Source organism: Drosophila novamexicana, unplaced genomic scaffold (genome assembly GCF_003285875.2).
Source record: "Drosophila novamexicana strain 15010-1031.04,08,12 unplaced genomic scaffold, DnovRS2.1 tig00000387-arrow-pilon, whole genome shotgun sequence".
Lineage (NCBI taxonomy): Eukaryota > Metazoa > Arthropoda > Insecta > Diptera > Drosophilidae > Drosophila > Drosophila novamexicana.
Window position 1 is genome coordinate 3,855,509 of NW_020824800.1, and position 16,132 is coordinate 3,871,640.

Genomic DNA, 16,132 nt, shown 5'->3' on the forward strand with positions numbered 1-16,132 from the left:
TCAAGCTAACGTCGCACGTACTTTGACTAGATGTGTATGGCAACTTGTGTTGGCGCGTTTATTTCTGTGCAACTGCTTAATGCTAACAACAAATTATTATTAATAATAAACGCGCAGTTGTTCTGTGTTGCGAACGCGCCGACGCGACGGAACTTTAAAACGCCTATCGATTAATTGACTACGCGATGCAACCCGACAACTGATATCGATGCTGTGCAAAACGAGTACTATCGGCCGACCACCACATATAAATTGCAGTGTTGCCCACAGTTATCGATCGCAGCGTTTGAAAATGTTACAACAAAATATAGCTAAAATGTATATTATATTGTATGTTATCAAAACTTTTAGTATAAAAATGTCAATTGTTTTCCTACCATGTAGTGAAGGTTATTACTCAAAGATTTTAGTATCTCTTTTAATAGCTTTAGATTATATATATCTAGAATATCCCAAATTCACATTAAATACGTTGACTCTTTGAAATAATTAAAACACAAAATTCAAGATTTTTAAAATACTGTGCACTTAATTTAATAAGTTATTTAGTTTTAGTTTTTAGTGAACAAAAGCAATTACACAATTAAATGCGCGCCCTTAGCACTAGGTTCGACGTTTCATCTATCAATTCTCCTTCTTCTGGCTAGCAGCAACCCGCCAAGCACCCACCATATATCTCAGCCAGATCATGAACAAATCAATGCCCATTTGTAACCATGACCAGAACGGCGACAATTTCGAGCCCTCAATTTCGGTCCATCGCACAGCCACCTCCGACATGGGCAACTGCAGACGCTCGGCCAGATAAAGCAGCTCCACGTCAAAGGCCCAGCGCTGCACATGCAGACTATTGAATAGTTTGCGCGCTGTGGAACGCGTAAAAAGCTTAAAGCCGCACTGGGTGTCCCGGACAGAGCGCACGGCAAAAATCCAGACAAGCGTATGAAAGCCGTGCATCAGTATGGTGCTAAATAAAGATAATTTCAATTAGGATTTGATGCCAATAATATTAACTATCAATGTTATCATTTCTAGCCAAAACTTGGCAATTTTATGTGACTGTCAGCCGGAAATAGCAAAAATTGTGACTGATTTAGCTACTTTTAGCAATTCAATTACCGCCAATTTGTGTTTTGGCTACTTTCAGTAACTGTCAGCCGGAAATAGCAAAAATTATAGCTGATTTAGCTATTTTTAGCTATTTAATTACTGCCAATTTGTGTTTTGGCTATTTTTCTAGCTATGTTTAACACTGGATTCGGCGACAGTTGACAACACTGACTTACCGGAGAAAACTGCGCGTAGCAATCGATTCATCCTCCAGATGAGCACGTGACCCAATGGCAATGCCATCGTGTCGCCATTCGGGCGCCAGGCTGGACAACGCCTCGGCCAGCTTATCATAGTCGGCAAACTTGGTGGCACCGTCCGCGTCCGCGAAGAGCAGCTGACGACCGCGCGCGCTTAGCATGCCCAGCCGTACGGCGCCGCCCTTGCCGCGATTCTCCACCAGCTCCAGCACACGAAACTTATCAGCGCCATGGATCTTGGAGTATTTCAGCGCAACGGAAACCGTTGCATCGCTGCTGCCGTCGCTGACCACAATCACCTCGTAGCTAAAGTCGGGCTGCAGTTGCGACTTTTGTGCCAGAAAGGCCATGCACTCGTCCAACATGGCGGGCACTGTGTATGGAAAATAAGTCATGTGATGAATTACTCATAGGGATCAATCAAAATATAAAAAGATAGAGAACGTACGGCGCTGCTGCTCATTGTAAGCCGGCACAATGACGCTCAGCTCCAAGGTGGGCGGGTCGTCCAAACTGGGAAATGCAATTGTTTTGATCGTTTCGGGATCCAAATAGAACTTCTCATCCTTGTAGCGCTTTATGTTCGGATACGGTTGCGTTTTGTACAGCAAAACAATAATCGTCTGGAAAATGTGCAAAAAGTTATCATCAATCAATGTCGTTCGCTGCGGCTATCGCTTTTATTTACATACCAGGAACGCGGCTAGAGCGGTTAATCCCAATAGGTAGCCGCACAGCTGCAGCAGTAGGGCCAGCATTTTGACAGCTGAATGTTAATTTAACTAACGGCTATCTTTGGGTTAACATAACTATTTGAATTAGCGCGAAAATACGAAAATAAAGCCACGTATTTTGTGCCAACTTTGCGTTAGTTGGCAGCTGATAGCAATGCGACGAACACAACAAGCGTCTATCGATACCGATAGATATCGATATATTTATGGCAACAGCGCTGCCAGACTGCTGCAGAATATCAGCCATTTTTTACGTTCAATTCGAATTTGAATTTATTATCGCACGCTTTAACTATATCCATATGCGCACATAGCCATTTATTGATTATTTATTTATTCGGGTAAACGTAACCGACCTAGCTCAACAGGTATTTTGGTGTCTGGCGAATGCGTGCATTTACTGCGCCTGCGCTCTCAACCGCGCTGCCAGCCAGATACACACTTGAACAATTTTCAGCAGCGTCTGTTTTTTGGTTTAATAAAATGTTTTTGTAATTTAAGCAAAAATAATTCAAAATGCAATTACTAACACTGCTCATGGTTCTACTGGCCGTGGCCAGCTGCAGCACGTATAAACTGCATTTGGAGGCAAATGTTGGCGAACTGTTTACGTATAAAATCGAGCCGCAGCTCTTCAATTGGACGCACCAGGTGATTAGCGAACAGTTTCGCTATCGGCCCTCGCTGCAGCATTACCCAGATTTGCCCAGCTGGATGCGCTATATGTATAGCCACGAATACCATGCGGGCTTCCTCTATGGCACCCCGCCGGGCACCGCAGCTGGCAAATCCCTTCACCTGGATCTGGTGGCACTCAATCGCCAGAACTATGAGACACGCCAGATGGTCATCTCGTTGTTTGTGGCGCATAAGTTCATTACGCCCAATGTGGTGCAAATGAAAATCGATAATCTCAATTGGGTGCATCTCATGGATCCGGGTCGCGTGGAGAACTTACGCAACATCTTTCGCAAGGATCTCTGGCCGAGCAGCAAAGAGGATTTGAGTGTGGTTTTCATGGAGTCGGCGATCAACATGGGCGGACGTTTGCCGCTGCGTCCGCAGCAGCGTGAGGGGTGAGTCCAACAGTTTAATTTATAGACAAAATAATCATGTCCAATCTTTGGCAGCGTCATTGTGCACGTTGGCAGCTTTGCCCAGTTCTCGCCACGTCTCAAGGAGCTGCAGGAGGAGGTGCGTCCGCTGTACAAGCTGCCCTCGTGCACCTACAAACGCACCTCCGTCCAAAAGATATTCGAAAATGTCGGCTTCAAGCTGGACTGGTGCGCCTTCAAAATGGTGGGCATGGAGTCGCCCACCGAGGTGCTCTATCACAACAATCACGCCAGCGGCCGGCCAAAGGAGCAGCTGAAGGAGCACCATCAACAGCAGCAGCAGCATCAGCGCAGCGAGGAGGAACGCTGGCTGGGCATTCCACGCGAGGATGTGCCCATGCGCAACTATATCGATGAGTTTGCCTTCGCCTTTGCCATACCAGGCATGATTCTCGCCGTGCTCGTTGGCATACTCTCGGCTGTGCTCTGCTTTCAGCACCAGAAATTGTAAGTCCCATGGAATGGGATATTATGGAGTCATCTCCATGTCAGCCTACCTATTTATATACTTATTTTCTTTTAATTTGATTACATTTTATCGTTTATTTCCTTATTAGTTACGATCCGTATTCCGAGTTATTCTTTGAGAATATTTTTTACATATGCGAAGAGTCCTGCGCCCGAACGCCAAGCGATTCGGAGGATGATAACGACAGGTTAATTATGATTTGAATGTTTCACATTATACACGCACATTTCTATTGGACTTATAAAACCATTCTTTATACCTTTACAGCTCCCTGCATATAGACTATCCCATGTCATCCACCGTGCAAATGGTTCAGTGCTCTGATACAAAGCCCATGCAGCCGGTGACAACGCTGAAGAGTCTTAAGGATCCCAATTTTCTGCTGGACAACACAAGCATGCGTTCCCAAAGGTATCTAGTGCAGCATTCCTTCATTATTCCTTTCACTATATATCTTTTCAATTGCAGTCCAAACAATAGCTTGTATCAGCTGGACACTGGCGGCTCCGGAATCTATGCACGGCCCAAGCCGCCACCCTATAAGGGCGGCACTTTGGGACGCAATGGCGTGGACATTTGACAAACATCGCCGCGAGTGCTCTACTGCTAAAGGCGCTTCATTTAAATCAAAAGCAATACTCATAAAATGCAACTGCAATTAGCCGGCAGCCAGTACCAAGGGGCCGGGCATATCGTAACCGCATCGAATTATGCATATCTATCAATTATCTAGCGTTATGCGTAGCAAATTTAGTTTAATCTTTAGCTTTGTTGCAAATAAATAGCAATTTTGTAGTAGAAAACTAAGTGCACAATAGCTTACCTATTCAAAATACGCGCCTAATTAACAATGCAGCCCTGCACATTTGCCATCCACATATGTGCGCGCACATAGCTGCTGACGGGCGCATATATATCGGCGAGTCAATGGCTTATTCAACATGATCATTCTATTACTATTATTACTTATTACTATTATAAGCATTTATTTTGTAAGATAGTTAGCTTTTTAAAACTGTTTATTCAAGCAAAAGTTTATGTATTTTAAACGCGCGCCAACCCAAACTGAGCAGCCCTACACATTTGCCATTCACATGCAAGCGCGTGCATTGTTAGGGTCGTTCGCTCCTGATAAGCGGTGAAAGTCGTGGCCTAATCGCTTTCTATTTCGTTTAAAATTGTCAATTAAAACCTACGTGTTATTCAAAATGGTGCTGTCACTGATTAGCTCCCTGGAGGAGCTCATCGATCAGTACAAGATAAATCTGATTCAAGTGATTTTCATCGTTTTCATTGTGACCATCGTCTTGCTGGGCAGTTTAATGACCCTGGTGGAATCGCATCTGCCCAACTGCGTGCGTCAGTCCTTTCGCTATGGGAAGCACAGTCATAAGGGCGAAACGGACGCACTGATCAGTCATCTGGAGGTGCCCAAGGCCTGGTTCAGTCATTTCTATATATTCGCCTTTGGCTGGTCTCTGCTGGCGCTCTATTTCATCAGCAGTTCCATCCTCACCCAGACTGCGGCGCCGGAGTACGTGCTACGCTTCCTGGACTTCATGTGCGGCGGACGCACCCAGCGCCAGGTGCTGGTGGATTCGAACACAGCGTTCATCGGAACTGTGCTGCTCACCGTGCAGTGTGTGCGTCGCTTCTACGAGACGAATTTCGTGCAAATCTTCTCCAAGCGCAGCCGGATGAATCTCTCGCACTATGCCGTTGGACATATACACTATTTTGGCGCCATTATCTCGCTGCTGGCCAATACGGCAGGCTTTGTGCGCGGCTCGAAGCCGGCGCCGTTCAACCTGTCCAATATCAGTCTGCTGCAGGCAGCATATACGCTCGTCTTCCTCTTCGCCTGGCTGCAGCAGTATGCCAGCAATATGCTGCTGGTGCGGCTGCGCAGGGATGCCAAGACGGGCGCCGTCCAGACGGAGGCGCATCTGCTGCCCAGCGGCGGCTGGTTCAATTTGATCTCCTCGCCGCACATGTTCTTCGAGGTGGTCATGTACTATTGCCTCGCCGATCTGTTTACGCCCATCAGCACCTGGAAGCTGATCTTCCTGTGGGTGGCCAGCAATCAGACGATCAATGCGCTGCTCACCCATCAATGGTACAAGGAGAACTTTAAGGACTATCCCAAGCAGCGACATGCCATCATACCCTGGCTGCTGTAGGCTTCAATTGGAAATTGTTTTACTAATTTATTTGTGGCATTTATTATTAAACTCGTTTTACACACACACAATGTGCTTGCTGTTGTTGTTGTTTTTGTCAATTCGAACTATATAAAACGTGAACGTTCCACTTGAACCTATCTTTGGGCGTCAATTGATTTTACTTAAACAAGAAACTGCAAGCGAGAAACAATTAAAGGATGGCCGGAATTACAGCTAGCTGGACTTACCTATAAGGATAACCCTGCGCCTTGGAACGGAATACGGATAGCAAAAAGGAGAAGAATACGGTTAACAATACCAAACCAGCCATGGCCATCATGCGGTTGCGATTGTGCGCCTTCGGTGTGCCCGACTCGATGAGCAATATCATGCCCAGCACAATCATGGCATCTGCAAAGTACCCAAAGTTAATCTCGTTAGCAGTCAGCAAAAGCAGTTTAAGTAAATCCCAGAACTTACTCAAGAACATGACAATGTACGTCTCCACGACCAGCTGGCCCTGGGACGAGCCATGGATGTAGGCAACGCCGCCGTTTTGTGTCTTATGCACCAGGGGCGGTCCGCGTATGTGATTCCACATCTGGCCCGAGATCATGGCGAAGCAAAAGAATACTGCAATTGCACCCCACAGATTCTTGTTGTACAGGAACTCCAGATTGTTGCGGCGAATATACAAAAAGCTGCCCACCAAGGCGACCAGGGTAATCATGGCCACCGTGCCCGAATAGTTTGGCGGACGGAATATGCGTATTGTGATATCCGTGCGTTCGGCCACAAACTTGGCAATGGAATCGGCGGCAAAGCCAACGCGATGTATGTCCATGGTATCGGCGCCTTTGGGCTTGCCCTTGGCCGGGAAATGCATGAAAACGGGCGCCGTATTCAGGCGCAGCAGCTGAAACACATCGGAGCCCTCATCGAAATCGACCATGGCAAAGAACAGCTTGTTCGAGTAGATGGGCGAGAAGCGATACGAGTTGGCCACAATGCTGAACTCGTCGTGGGCATGACGACAGATCTGGCATTGGCGGGACGGCGCCAGCGCCGTTAGCATCACAATCATTGAGTAGTTGCGCGGCGTGTTTTTCACATATTCACGAAATTTGGGCCCGTTGAAGCGCAGCAGCGGCTTCTTCATATTCATCTCCACCAGATTCTGCACCTTCTCCGAAAGCGAGAGACCCGTCTGCAAGATATCAACATTAATGTTTACATCTACCGCAAGTCCCGTTGTTGCCGGCTAACGGAACCGGCTAGCTCCCGTTGCTCTGACGTGGCCATATATTCACTGACGAATGTGCGCATACCTTTTGTTTACCCTGTGCTGCGACAAATATTAGGCAGCCGAGTAGCACAATGAGCGCGCACAAGAGCGTCTTGCGCAGCAGCTTCATTTTGTAATGTGATTTACGTTCAAATTTTCACTAATTAGAAGCCAAAATTACAGCGTTTAACATAGAAAAAATGAATTTTGTGTCAGCGCTGCATGCAGCTGATTGTGAATGGCAACTGCGTATGGCGTTGCCAGACCGTCGTTGCTCTGCTTCTTGCTAGTCACACAAGCCGATTGGCGATGTTACGTGCCTATCATGACAATGTGTTTTAGTGCAAATTTTGTGCCGCACTCATCTCTATCGTCAACTATACGCGTTTGCGAGACGCGTTGGTCGACTATTTTTTATTTGTCTTTATTTTAATTTAAATTAAGTATTAGTTTATTTAACTGTGCAGCAGACACGCCGACTGGCATGAGCGATGTATTAAAGAGCTCGCAAGAGCGTTCGCGTAAACGCCGACTGCTGCTTGCCCAAACGGTGGGTGGGCGTCAATTTTCGCCGTCGCCTTATTGTTTTCCTCAAAATAATGCGAATATTTAAATAATTTCAGCTCGGTTTGTCCAGCGTTGACGAGCTGAAAAAGGTGCTGGGCAATGCAGAAGATAGCAACAATTATTCTGGCGTCGGTGGAAGCCGGCAGCTAAATGCATCGGGCCAACGGGACGAGGAGGATGGCGGCAGCGGCGGCGCCTCATCGTCCAAGAAGACACCGAACGAGATTATTTACAGGGACTCGTCGACGTTCCTGAAGGGCACACAGTCTTCCAATCCGCACAATGATTACTGCCAGCATTTTGTGGACACCGGCCAAAGGCCACAAAACTTTATACGCGATGTCGGTCTGGCCGATCGCTTCGAGGAGTATCCCAAGCTGCGGGAGCTGATCAAGCTGAAAGACAAGCTTATCCAGGACACCGCATCGGCGCCCATGTATCTGAAGGCCGATCTCAAAACGTTAGATGTCAAAACCCTGGGCACCAAATTTGATGTCATACTCATTGAGCCGCCGCTGGAGGAATATGCTCGAGCAGCGCCCGCTGTGGCCACCGTGGGCGGGGCGCCGCGCGTCTTCTGGAACTGGGACGACATACTCAGTAAGCTGATCAGCAAGAGCCAATTAAAGACCATATTTAACATTTCTTTGCGTGCAGATTTGGATGTCGGCGAAATAGCTGAGCATCGTTCGTTTGTATTCCTGTGGTGCGGCTCGTCGGAGGGCTTGGATCAGGGCCGCAATTGTCTTAAGAAGTGGGGCTTTCGCCGCTGCGAGGACATCTGTTGGATACGCACAAACATCAACAAGCCGGGCCATTCAAAGCAGGCCATACCCAAATCCGTTTTCCAGCGCACAAAGGAGCACTGCCTGATGGGCATCAAGGGCACGGTGCGTCGTTCCAGCGATGGCGATTTCATACACGCCAATGTGGACATTGATCTGATCATATCCGAGGAGGAGGAGTTCGGTAGCTTCGAGAAGCCCATCGAAATCTTTCATATCATTGAGCATTTTTGCCTGGGCCGTCGGCGTTTGCATTTGTTTGGACGCGATTCGAGCATCAGGCCGGGCTGGCTAACAGTTGGACCCGAGCTGACGAACTCCAATTTCAATGCCGAGCTGTATCAGACCTATTTTGCGGAGGCCACCGCCACCGGCTGCACCAGTCGCATCGAAATGCTGCGGCCAAAGAGTCCGCCACCCAATAGCAAAGTGTTGCGCGGCCGTGGACGCGGCTTTCCGCGTGGTCGTGGCCGGCCCAGATAATGATCACTCCACTGCACGTATTTCTAGTTAATAAGCGCAAAAGTTGTTCACTAAACATGCGATTGATCTTGGAAACGAATGCAGGATTAGTCGGAGGTTTAAGGTACAATTTATACTTGTCATTGTACACGTTATAATGCTAGGATTAAAGCTAAATAAAAAACTAATGCTGCAGACTGGGATGTTGGTTTAGATGCCGCATATAGACGTCCAGCTCATCCTCGTCGCTGGAATTGCTTCGTTCAGGCGCCGCCTTAGCATCAACATCATCATCACTGGACTCAAAGTAGGCATCCTCCTCATCACGTTCGATTTGCTTTAGATCGTCAAGCTGGGCATTGTCGTCGACAGCCGTGTAGTCGAAATCCTTGTCCTGGCCGCTGAGAAAGCGCTCCTTCATCAAGCCCATAAACTCGTTGCGCAGCAGCTCTCTTTCGCCGGGATTGTAATAGTCGGCTGTGGTTATTCGGCTAACTGGCGCTGCGGCATGCTGCGTAGTTCGACTCGTGGAGCAGGCCACCGGCTCATCATCCTCGAAGCCGCCCCATTGCTTGCGGCACGCAGCGGGCACTTCGCAATCCACATTTGCGGCTGGCGCCGGCAGCGACTGCATCTCTGAGCTGCTATCCACCTGCTGCAACAGCTCGTCCCGCTGCTTCTGCTCCAGCGTATGCATCAGTATGCCCGAGAAACTGGTGTTGCGCACATCGTAGCTGTCCCGCTGCTTCCGCTCCTGCTCCGTCAAGTATTGTCCGACCAGTTCCTGGTACAGCTCTGGTGCCCGCTGCATCATTTCGTGCTCGCTGAAGTATTCGCCCTTTTGCAGCAGCTGCTCCATTGCATGGTAGCGTCTATTCTTAACGCAGACCGAGCGTGTGTGCAGCTTCCGCTTGAAGTCTTCCAGCAGCAGGCAAATCTCCTCCAGATTCTCATCGGGCTTGATGGGCTCCTGTACGCCCAGAGACTGAAAGTCGCTTAATTGACGCTCGTCTAAATAGCTGCCGAAGCGTATTAAGAAAGTTTCGCGATTTTTGTGAAATGCATCCTGCGCAATTTGTTGCTTCTCCGACAAGTTTAGCTCGGGATCATCGATTTGTTGCGACTTAAAGATAATGTTGGCATTTTCAGCCAGAGCTCTGAATATATCCACAAGTTGATTGGGTAGTTCGACTTCTTCTGAGCTATTTTCGCTGTTCGCGGCCTCAGTTTGTGTCATTTTAACGAATTAAATATTTGTAAACAAATGCTTCTTCTTCGCTGCAATTCATTCGGCGCGAATTGCGTTTTTTGGAACAAGTTCGCTTAAATGGTTTATTGAAATGAATAACTGAACTTGTTCGGAGTTTTGTAAGCAAAATCAAAATACATTTTAGTATTTTATTGTTTGCCCCGGAGGAATATCAAATATTATTTTATTCAGTCGTTTACAATTTCTTTATATAGTTGATGTATGTATTGTTAAGCAGAGTTTTTTAAGAAGCTTCCTTGTTTCACCACTTTACATACTATATCATCACAATACTATGTCAGATAACTACTTTTATAACCTTGTTCATTTAAATATTAAGATAGTAGTTCCATTTAGGTAGGTACAGAAATGTCATTAACAACTCAAAAGTAGCTAAATAGCTTACTAACTTAACTGTATGAATCATTCAAAAATAACAGAATAACTGAACAAGCAAAAAAACAACAACGTGCAGGAGCAACTAACTAACTAACAAGTGAATAACATGACTGATTCAAAGTTGAACTCAAATTACCAACTGAACGCGCATTTTTGAAATATTACCGATAACGATAAGAGACTAACTTATCGATAACTGCTCTGCGCTCAGAAATGAAATTGCCATTCACGCGTGTACGTTGCAGCTGTTCGTGTGTGATTGTGTGTTGAGGTTTTTTTTTTGGCAGCTCCAGCTGTTCTTTAGTTATAAACAAGAGTGGCGGCAGCTAATCTCCAACGCGCAATCGGTATAATAAAGGGCTTCTTGCAATAGTATTTATCACTGCTTGCGGCCCGACCCGCGCGCCCCTTTCACAGCGCGGCAATCGCAAATGATGACTAAGAAACAAAGCTGCGTGAAAAAAAGAGGAAAAAGTCCCAAATTCGCTTTCGTTTCGTTTCGGCCTAACTAAATACGATGTCGAACATTGATTGGAATTTCGCATGGAACTGGACACACTTCTGTCCCACAGGCCTGAAGCCATTCGCCAACGACACCAACGATCTGTTGCCCTGCTTCCAGAAGACGCTGCTCCAGCTGCCCGTCTATACGATCTTTGCATCGATATCCGCCTACAATTTCGGCAATCAGACGCAGCAGATAGTGCGCAATAGCCTCCAATTGCAATTGCTGGCATTGCGCATTGTATTTAGTATTATTTTGGCACTGTTGCCCGTATCCAAGATATTTGTATTCCATCGCGCTGGCATCGATTTGTATGCGGTCGATGTGCTTGTCGTCAGCGCCGAGTGCATCATGTGGATTGTGCACTGCGGTAAGTTTATTATTGGAAGGTGTCAAGTTGTCTGTCGTGTCATTGACTTCCCTCTTCCAGGCTATCTGCTGACGGCGCGACATTTTGGCACGCTGAGCCATCGTGGCCCGCTGTTGATGAATGTCGTTTGGCTTATGGTCGTGGTGCTGGACGGCGTTTGGCTGCGCACCAGTCGCCACTTTGAGTGGTGGCCGTGGAGCCTGGCGACATTGCTGTGCGACCTGTGCTACGCCGCCACGCTACTGCCCAAGGGGAATGCCATCTTGTGCTCCAGCACCACAGGCGCCAGAGATCGCGAGCAGGAGGCGTTGCTGACCAATCGCTATACCTACTTTCACTTTGAGCTGAACGAGGCGCTGCTGGGTCATGCCCAGGACGAGGCCAATTGGCCGTCGCGTTTCGTGTTCCACTGGGTGCAGCCGCTGATAAGCAAGGGCGTGGCCGGCAAACTGCGTCGCATCGAGGATTTGTTTGATCTGCCCGATGCGCTAAACATCACACGCCTCAGCGAGCGACTGCATCTGGCGCTGTCGCAATCGCAGAGCATATTCCGTGCGCTGCACAAGTGCTTTGGCCTGGAGTTCTATTTGATCGGACTGTTGCGCCTCGTAGCGGACATATCCAGCTTTGCGGGTCCGCTGCTGCTCGGCGGACTGCTGCGCCAGGACAGCAATCAGGACGGACAAACAGACGGCAGAGCTTATTACTATGCCCTGGGCCTGTTCGGCAGCACCTTGCTGTCGGCGCTGTGCGGCTGTCATTTCGATTGGCGCATGGCCATGGTCAGCATGAAGATGCGCGTGGGCGTCGTCAATAGCATCTATCGCAAGGCATTGGAGGCGCGCGGTGTGCGCGAATCACGTCCGGATATGCTTAACCTTATGTCCACCGATGCGGATCGCATTGTCAACTCGTGCATTAGCTTCCACTTCTTCTGGAGCATTCCATTCAAGCTGTTTACCACATTGTATCTGCTCTATCTGCAGCTGGGCGCCGCCTTCCTGGCGGGCGTCATATTTGCCGCACTGCTGATACCCATCAATCGCTGGCTGGCCAAGCGCATCGGCATCTATTCGACAGGCCTGATGACAGCCAAGGATGCGCGTCTCTCGGCCACCACAGAGACCATGCAGGGCGCCAAGCAAATCAAGACCAATGCCTGGGAGCCCATATTCATAACCAAAATCCGTGCACTGCGCACCACGGAGCTGAAGTTTCTGTCCAAGCGCAAATATCTGGATGCCATGTGCGTTTATTTCTGGGCAACGACCCCGGTGCTCATGTGCCTGCTCACATTTGGTGTATCCGTGTTGCTGGGCAATCCGTTAATTGCCTCCACGACGTACACGAGCGTCGCGCTGCTCTACATGCTGATCGGACCGCTGAACGCCTTTCCGTGGGTGCTCAATGGTCTGATCGAGGCGTGGGTATCGTTGCGACGTGTACAACAGCTGATGGATGTGCCAAATTTGGACTATTCCAGCTACTATAATCCCATTATGCGCGGCAGTGCAAGTCCGGCTGGCACGCCCAGTGTGCTGCAAATGAAGTCGGCCCACTTTGTGCACGATACGGAACACAGCGATAGCGACAGCGAGACAACCATTTCCCAGTTTCGTCTGAGCGACATCAATTTGGACATCAAGGCCGGACAACTGATCTGCATTGAGGGTCCCGTTGGCGGCGGCAAAAGCAGCCTGCTGACGGCCATCATAGCCGGTCTGCAGTGTCTCGATGGCGAGGTGTGCGTCCAGGAGCTGACCACCGGCTTTGGCTATGTGCCGCAATCGCCATGGCTGCAGCGCGCCACGATACGCGACAATATCGTGTGGGGCAGCAACTTTGACGAGCAATGGTACAGGACCGTGCTGCATGCGTGTGCACTCAACGAGGATATACGCATCCTTGGCGGTGATCTCATGGGCGTTGGCGAGAACGGACGCACACTGTCCGGCGGGCAACGGGCACGGGTGGCCCTTGCGCGTGCCGTTTACCAGAACAAGAAGGGTGAGCATGTTGCAAGTCCGATCTCAATTATTTTTATTTACATGATTCTTATTCTCTTCCAGTTTATCTGCTGGACGATGTGCTGTCCTCGCTGGACGCCCATGTGGCCAAGCACATTATACGCCACTGTCTGCTGGGCCTGCTCAAGCAGAAGACGCGCATTGTGGTCACGCGCAGCACCCAGCTGTTCTTCCATGCCAATCAAATACTGCACGTCCAGGATGGCCAGCTGCGGCCCAGTGACTACATGACCGAGAGCATTGACATGAGTTCCGAGGAGGAGGAGCAGGAAGAGGACGAGCAAGCGCTTGCGTTGCGTCGGCCGTCCGTGGAGCTGCCCAATGCGGCGGACGTGGATAAACGCAGCGTGGACAGTCTGCTGCTGGAGGAGTCGCGCGAGTTCGGGCATCTGTCTACCAATGTGTTTGCCTGCTATTGGCGCGCCGTCACCGCACCGCTGGCCTTCACCGTGCTGCTGTCCGTGCTGCTCATGCAGCTGACACGAAATCTGAGCGACGCTTGGCTGGCGCACTGGGTCACGGACACAACGCTCGACGGTCACACGAATGACACGTCGCTGCAGCATCAACTTATGCGACCTGGCAGCTTCGACAATGAAAGCACCGCTGCGCATACAACTGGCTACTATTTGGGCATCTTTGCGGCGATTGCTGTGACCAATTCCCTGGTGACGCTCGCGCGTGCCTTTCTCTTTGCCTATGCGGGCATCAAGGCGGCCATTTTTATGCACGAGCAGCTCCTCAAGCGTGTCATGTTTGTGAGTATTAGATAATAGACGATCTAAGTCCAGCTAGGACAACAACAGGGTTTTAGCTAGTCGGGCACACTCGACTAGATCAATCTACATATAATCAATTGTAATTTCTTGCAGGCCAAGTTCAATTTCTTTGACGTCACCTCGGTGGGTCGCATACTCAATCGCTTCTCCTCGGACACAAACACGGTGGACGACTCGCTGCCATTTATACTGAACATTTTGCTGGCCCAGCTGGCGGGCTTGGTGGGCGCTTTGTGCGTCAGCCTATATGCCATGCCTTGGCTGGTGCTTATCATAATACCCATGGTGCCGATCTATTTGAATCTGCAGCAGCGCTATCGACATGCCTCGCGGGATATTAAGCGATTATCCAGCAATGCCATGTCTCCTTTGTACACACACTTCACGGAGACCCTGGAGGGTTTGTCCACGATACGCAGCATGCGGGCTAGTGGCCGTTTCCAGCGCGATTTCCAGGGCAAGCTGGAGGAGAGCACCAAGGCGCAGCTGTCAGCGGCAGCGGCACAGCAATGGTTGGCGCTGCGTCTCCAGGTGCTCGGCTCGCTGCTGGTGGGCGGCGCTGGCCTGTTGGCCGCCATAACCGCCTCGCATACCACCAATCCTGGCCTGGTGGGTCTGTGCATATCGTATGCACTGTCCATAACCGGCCAGCTGGGTGATCTGCTGCATGCTGTTGCCGAGACCGAGCAGGAGCTGGTTGCGGTCGAGCGTGTGGATGAGTATTTGCAGCTGGAGCCGGAACAGAATGCCGAGGGCTGCGCGGATCCACCATTTGGCTGGCCCACACAGGGTGTGCTCAGCTTTAAGAATGTGCAGCTCAGCTACAGGGAGCATTTGTCGCCTGCGTTGCGCGGCATTAGCTTCGAAACGGAGGCCTTTGAACGCATCGGCATTGTGGGACGCACGGGAGCCGGCAAGAGCTCCGTGCTGGCCGCCCTGCTGCGCGTTGCCCCACTTAGTCAGGGCGACATCTATCTCGACCAGATGAATCTAAAGACGCTGGCGTTGAGTTTGCTTCGCGAACGCATCGGCGTCATCACGCAGGAGCCCTTCCTCTTTGAGGGTAGGCACCTAATGGCTTTTTTGACTTCAATCTTCACTTAACTGTTTTTCTTTTGGCAGGCACGGTGCGTGAAAATCTGGACCCCAGTCACAAGTATTACGACTCTGAGATTTGGCATGCCATCAAGAACTCGGCGGCCGCCACCCTGCTCGTCCAGCAGCTGGGTGGCCTGGATGGGCGTGTCGAGCGTTGCGGCAACAATCTGTCGGCCGGACAACGTCAGCTGCTTTGCTTGGCCCGTGCGCTGCTCAAGAATGCCAAGGTCGTTTGCATTGATGAGGGCACCTCCTCGCTAGACGACGAATCCGATCTGTGCATGCAGCAGGCGCTGCGGAATGCCTTCAAGAGTTGCACATTGATTTTCATAGCACATCGTTTGCGCGGCCTGCAGGCCATGGATCGCATCCTTGTGCTGGACGATGGCCGCATTTCTGAGCAGGGCAAACCGCAGCAGCTGGCAGCCGATGCCAATTCCCTGTTCCATAGCATGCTGCAGGCGCAGGACATTAGCTTGGCGGACTTTGCTAAAATCGATTAGCTGTAAATAATTGGAAACGATTGAGTTCCTTCTATGTACGATTCGATCTGTGTATTTATTGTTTTTATAATTATTACTTGATAATTGTATATTTAGCGTTTATGTTAATACCAAATATACATGATTTTAGGCAACAGATCAGGTCAGTTGGAAAATTTTATAAATTTTGTATGTTTATGTATGTTTGCATATATGTATGTGTCCATATATGTTTGTGTGTATGTATGTGTGCATATGTGTATGTATGTATGTACGCATGAATGCATATGATGAGATTTGACCAAGTTATGTGGTTGGGAAATTTTGACTTATG

General features: G+C 49.3%; 7 protein-coding genes across 8 annotated transcripts; 4 read left to right on the top strand and 3 right to left on the bottom strand.

Moving 5' to 3' along the window:
- Positions 1-502: 502 nt before the first annotated feature.
- LOC115759849 (dolichyl-phosphate beta-glucosyltransferase) lies at positions 503-2,196 on the bottom strand. Its single transcript, XM_030700945.1, has 4 exons — positions 2,003-2,196; positions 1,759-1,933; positions 1,287-1,683; positions 503-967 (listed from the first exon to the last, which is right to left on the bottom strand). Exons 1-4 carry the CDS (start codon positions 2,066-2,068, stop codon positions 625-627), a joined length of 981 nt encoding a protein of 326 aa, XP_030556805.1. The 5' UTR covers positions 2,069-2,196; the 3' UTR covers positions 503-624.
- A 364-nt stretch (positions 2,197-2,560) lies between these two features.
- LOC115759843 (epsilon-sarcoglycan) lies at positions 2,561-4,406 on the top strand. 2 transcript variants are annotated; one of them, XM_030700938.1, is made up of 5 exons: positions 2,561-3,120; positions 3,175-3,606; positions 3,717-3,815; positions 3,896-4,039; positions 4,097-4,406. In XM_030700938.1, the coding sequence occupies exons 1-5, from the start codon at positions 2,561-2,563 to the stop codon at positions 4,206-4,208; spliced, it is 1,347 nt and encodes a 448-aa protein (XP_030556798.1). In that variant the 3' UTR covers positions 4,209-4,406. The 2 variants fall into 2 exon arrangements, with proteins under 2 accessions (XP_030556798.1, XP_030556799.1); XM_030700939.1 differs by lacking the exon at positions 3,717-3,815 and having other exon boundaries at positions 4,097-4,208.
- A 272-nt stretch (positions 4,407-4,678) lies between these two features.
- Positions 4,679-5,879, top strand: LOC115759850 (polyprenol reductase). The gene has a single exon (XM_030700946.1). It carries the CDS (start codon positions 4,837-4,839, stop codon positions 5,806-5,808), a length of 972 nt encoding a protein of 323 aa, XP_030556806.1. The 5' UTR covers positions 4,679-4,836; the 3' UTR covers positions 5,809-5,879.
- Positions 5,823-7,304, bottom strand: LOC115759847 (tumor suppressor candidate 3). Its single transcript, XM_030700942.1, has 4 exons — positions 7,119-7,304; positions 6,271-6,997; positions 6,039-6,201; positions 5,823-5,984 (listed from the first exon to the last, which is right to left on the bottom strand). Exons 1-4 carry the CDS (start codon positions 7,203-7,205, stop codon positions 5,969-5,971), a joined length of 993 nt encoding a protein of 330 aa, XP_030556802.1. The 5' UTR covers positions 7,206-7,304; the 3' UTR covers positions 5,823-5,968.
- Positions 7,305-7,446: 142 nt separating this feature from the next.
- LOC115759845 (N6-adenosine-methyltransferase non-catalytic subunit) lies at positions 7,447-9,061 on the top strand. The gene is made up of 3 exons (XM_030700940.1): positions 7,447-7,625; positions 7,699-8,242; positions 8,300-9,061. The coding sequence occupies exons 1-3, from the start codon at positions 7,560-7,562 to the stop codon at positions 8,908-8,910; spliced, it is 1,221 nt and encodes a 406-aa protein (XP_030556800.1). The 5' UTR covers positions 7,447-7,559; the 3' UTR covers positions 8,911-9,061.
- Positions 9,051-10,231, bottom strand: LOC115759846 (coiled-coil domain-containing protein 97). The gene has a single exon (XM_030700941.1). The coding sequence runs from the start codon at positions 10,124-10,126 to the stop codon at positions 9,074-9,076; it is 1,053 nt and encodes a 350-aa protein (XP_030556801.1). The 5' UTR covers positions 10,127-10,231; the 3' UTR covers positions 9,051-9,073.
- Positions 10,232-10,812: 581 nt separating this feature from the next.
- LOC115759882 (multidrug resistance-associated protein 7) lies at positions 10,813-15,946 on the top strand. The gene is made up of 5 exons (XM_030700997.1): positions 10,813-11,412; positions 11,473-13,419; positions 13,482-14,197; positions 14,312-15,281; positions 15,341-15,946. The coding sequence occupies exons 1-5, from the start codon at positions 11,055-11,057 to the stop codon at positions 15,817-15,819; spliced, it is 4,470 nt and encodes a 1,489-aa protein (XP_030556857.1). The 5' UTR covers positions 10,813-11,054; the 3' UTR covers positions 15,820-15,946.
- Positions 15,947-16,132: the final 186 nt, after the last annotated feature.

Bases quoted from the DNA above. Each gene is read 5' to 3' on its own strand.
- LOC115759849 (XM_030700945.1), bottom strand. From the start codon at position 2,068: ATGCTGGCCCTACTGCTGCAGCTGTGCGGCTACCTATTGGGATTAACC. The intron at 1,934-2,002 runs GTATGTAAATAA...CACATTTTCCAG, and splicing joins CCGCTCTAGCCGCGTTCCTG to ACGATTATTGTTTTGCTGTA. The intron at 1,684-1,758 runs GTACGTTCTCTA...TTCCATACACAG, and splicing joins TTACAATGAGCAGCAGCGCC to TGCCCGCCATGTTGGACGAG.
- LOC115759843 (XM_030700938.1), top strand. From the start codon at position 2,561: ATGCAATTACTAACACTGCTCATGGTTCTACTGGCCGTGGCCAGCTGC. The intron at 3,121-3,174 runs GTGAGTCCAACA...AATCTTTGGCAG, and splicing joins CGTCCGCAGCAGCGTGAGGG to CGTCATTGTGCACGTTGGCA. The intron at 4,040-4,096 runs GTATCTAGTGCA...TTTCAATTGCAG, and splicing joins ACAAGCATGCGTTCCCAAAG to TCCAAACAATAGCTTGTATC.
- LOC115759850 (XM_030700946.1), top strand. From the start codon at position 4,837: ATGGTGCTGTCACTGATTAGCTCCCTGGAGGAGCTCATCGATCAGTAC.
- LOC115759847 (XM_030700942.1), bottom strand. From the start codon at position 7,205: ATGAAGCTGCTGCGCAAGACGCTCTTGTGCGCGCTCATTGTGCTACTC. The intron at 6,998-7,118 runs GTATGCGCACAT...GATATCTTGCAG, and splicing joins CAGCACAGGGTAAACAAAAG to ACGGGTCTCTCGCTTTCGGA. The intron at 6,202-6,270 runs GTAAGTTCTGGG...GGTACTTTGCAG, and splicing joins GTACATTGTCATGTTCTTGA to ATGCCATGATTGTGCTGGGC.
- LOC115759845 (XM_030700940.1), top strand. From the start codon at position 7,560: ATGAGCGATGTATTAAAGAGCTCGCAAGAGCGTTCGCGTAAACGCCGA. The intron at 7,626-7,698 runs GTGGGTGGGCGT...AAATAATTTCAG, and splicing joins GACTGCTGCTTGCCCAAACG to CTCGGTTTGTCCAGCGTTGA. The intron at 8,243-8,299 runs GTAAGCTGATCA...CTTTGCGTGCAG, and splicing joins GAACTGGGACGACATACTCA to ATTTGGATGTCGGCGAAATA.
- LOC115759846 (XM_030700941.1), bottom strand. From the start codon at position 10,126: ATGACACAAACTGAGGCCGCGAACAGCGAAAATAGCTCAGAAGAAGTC.
- LOC115759882 (XM_030700997.1), top strand. From the start codon at position 11,055: ATGTCGAACATTGATTGGAATTTCGCATGGAACTGGACACACTTCTGT. The intron at 11,413-11,472 runs GTAAGTTTATTA...TCCCTCTTCCAG, and splicing joins CATGTGGATTGTGCACTGCG to GCTATCTGCTGACGGCGCGA. The intron at 14,198-14,311 runs GTGAGTATTAGA...AATTTCTTGCAG, and splicing joins TCCTCAAGCGTGTCATGTTT to GCCAAGTTCAATTTCTTTGA.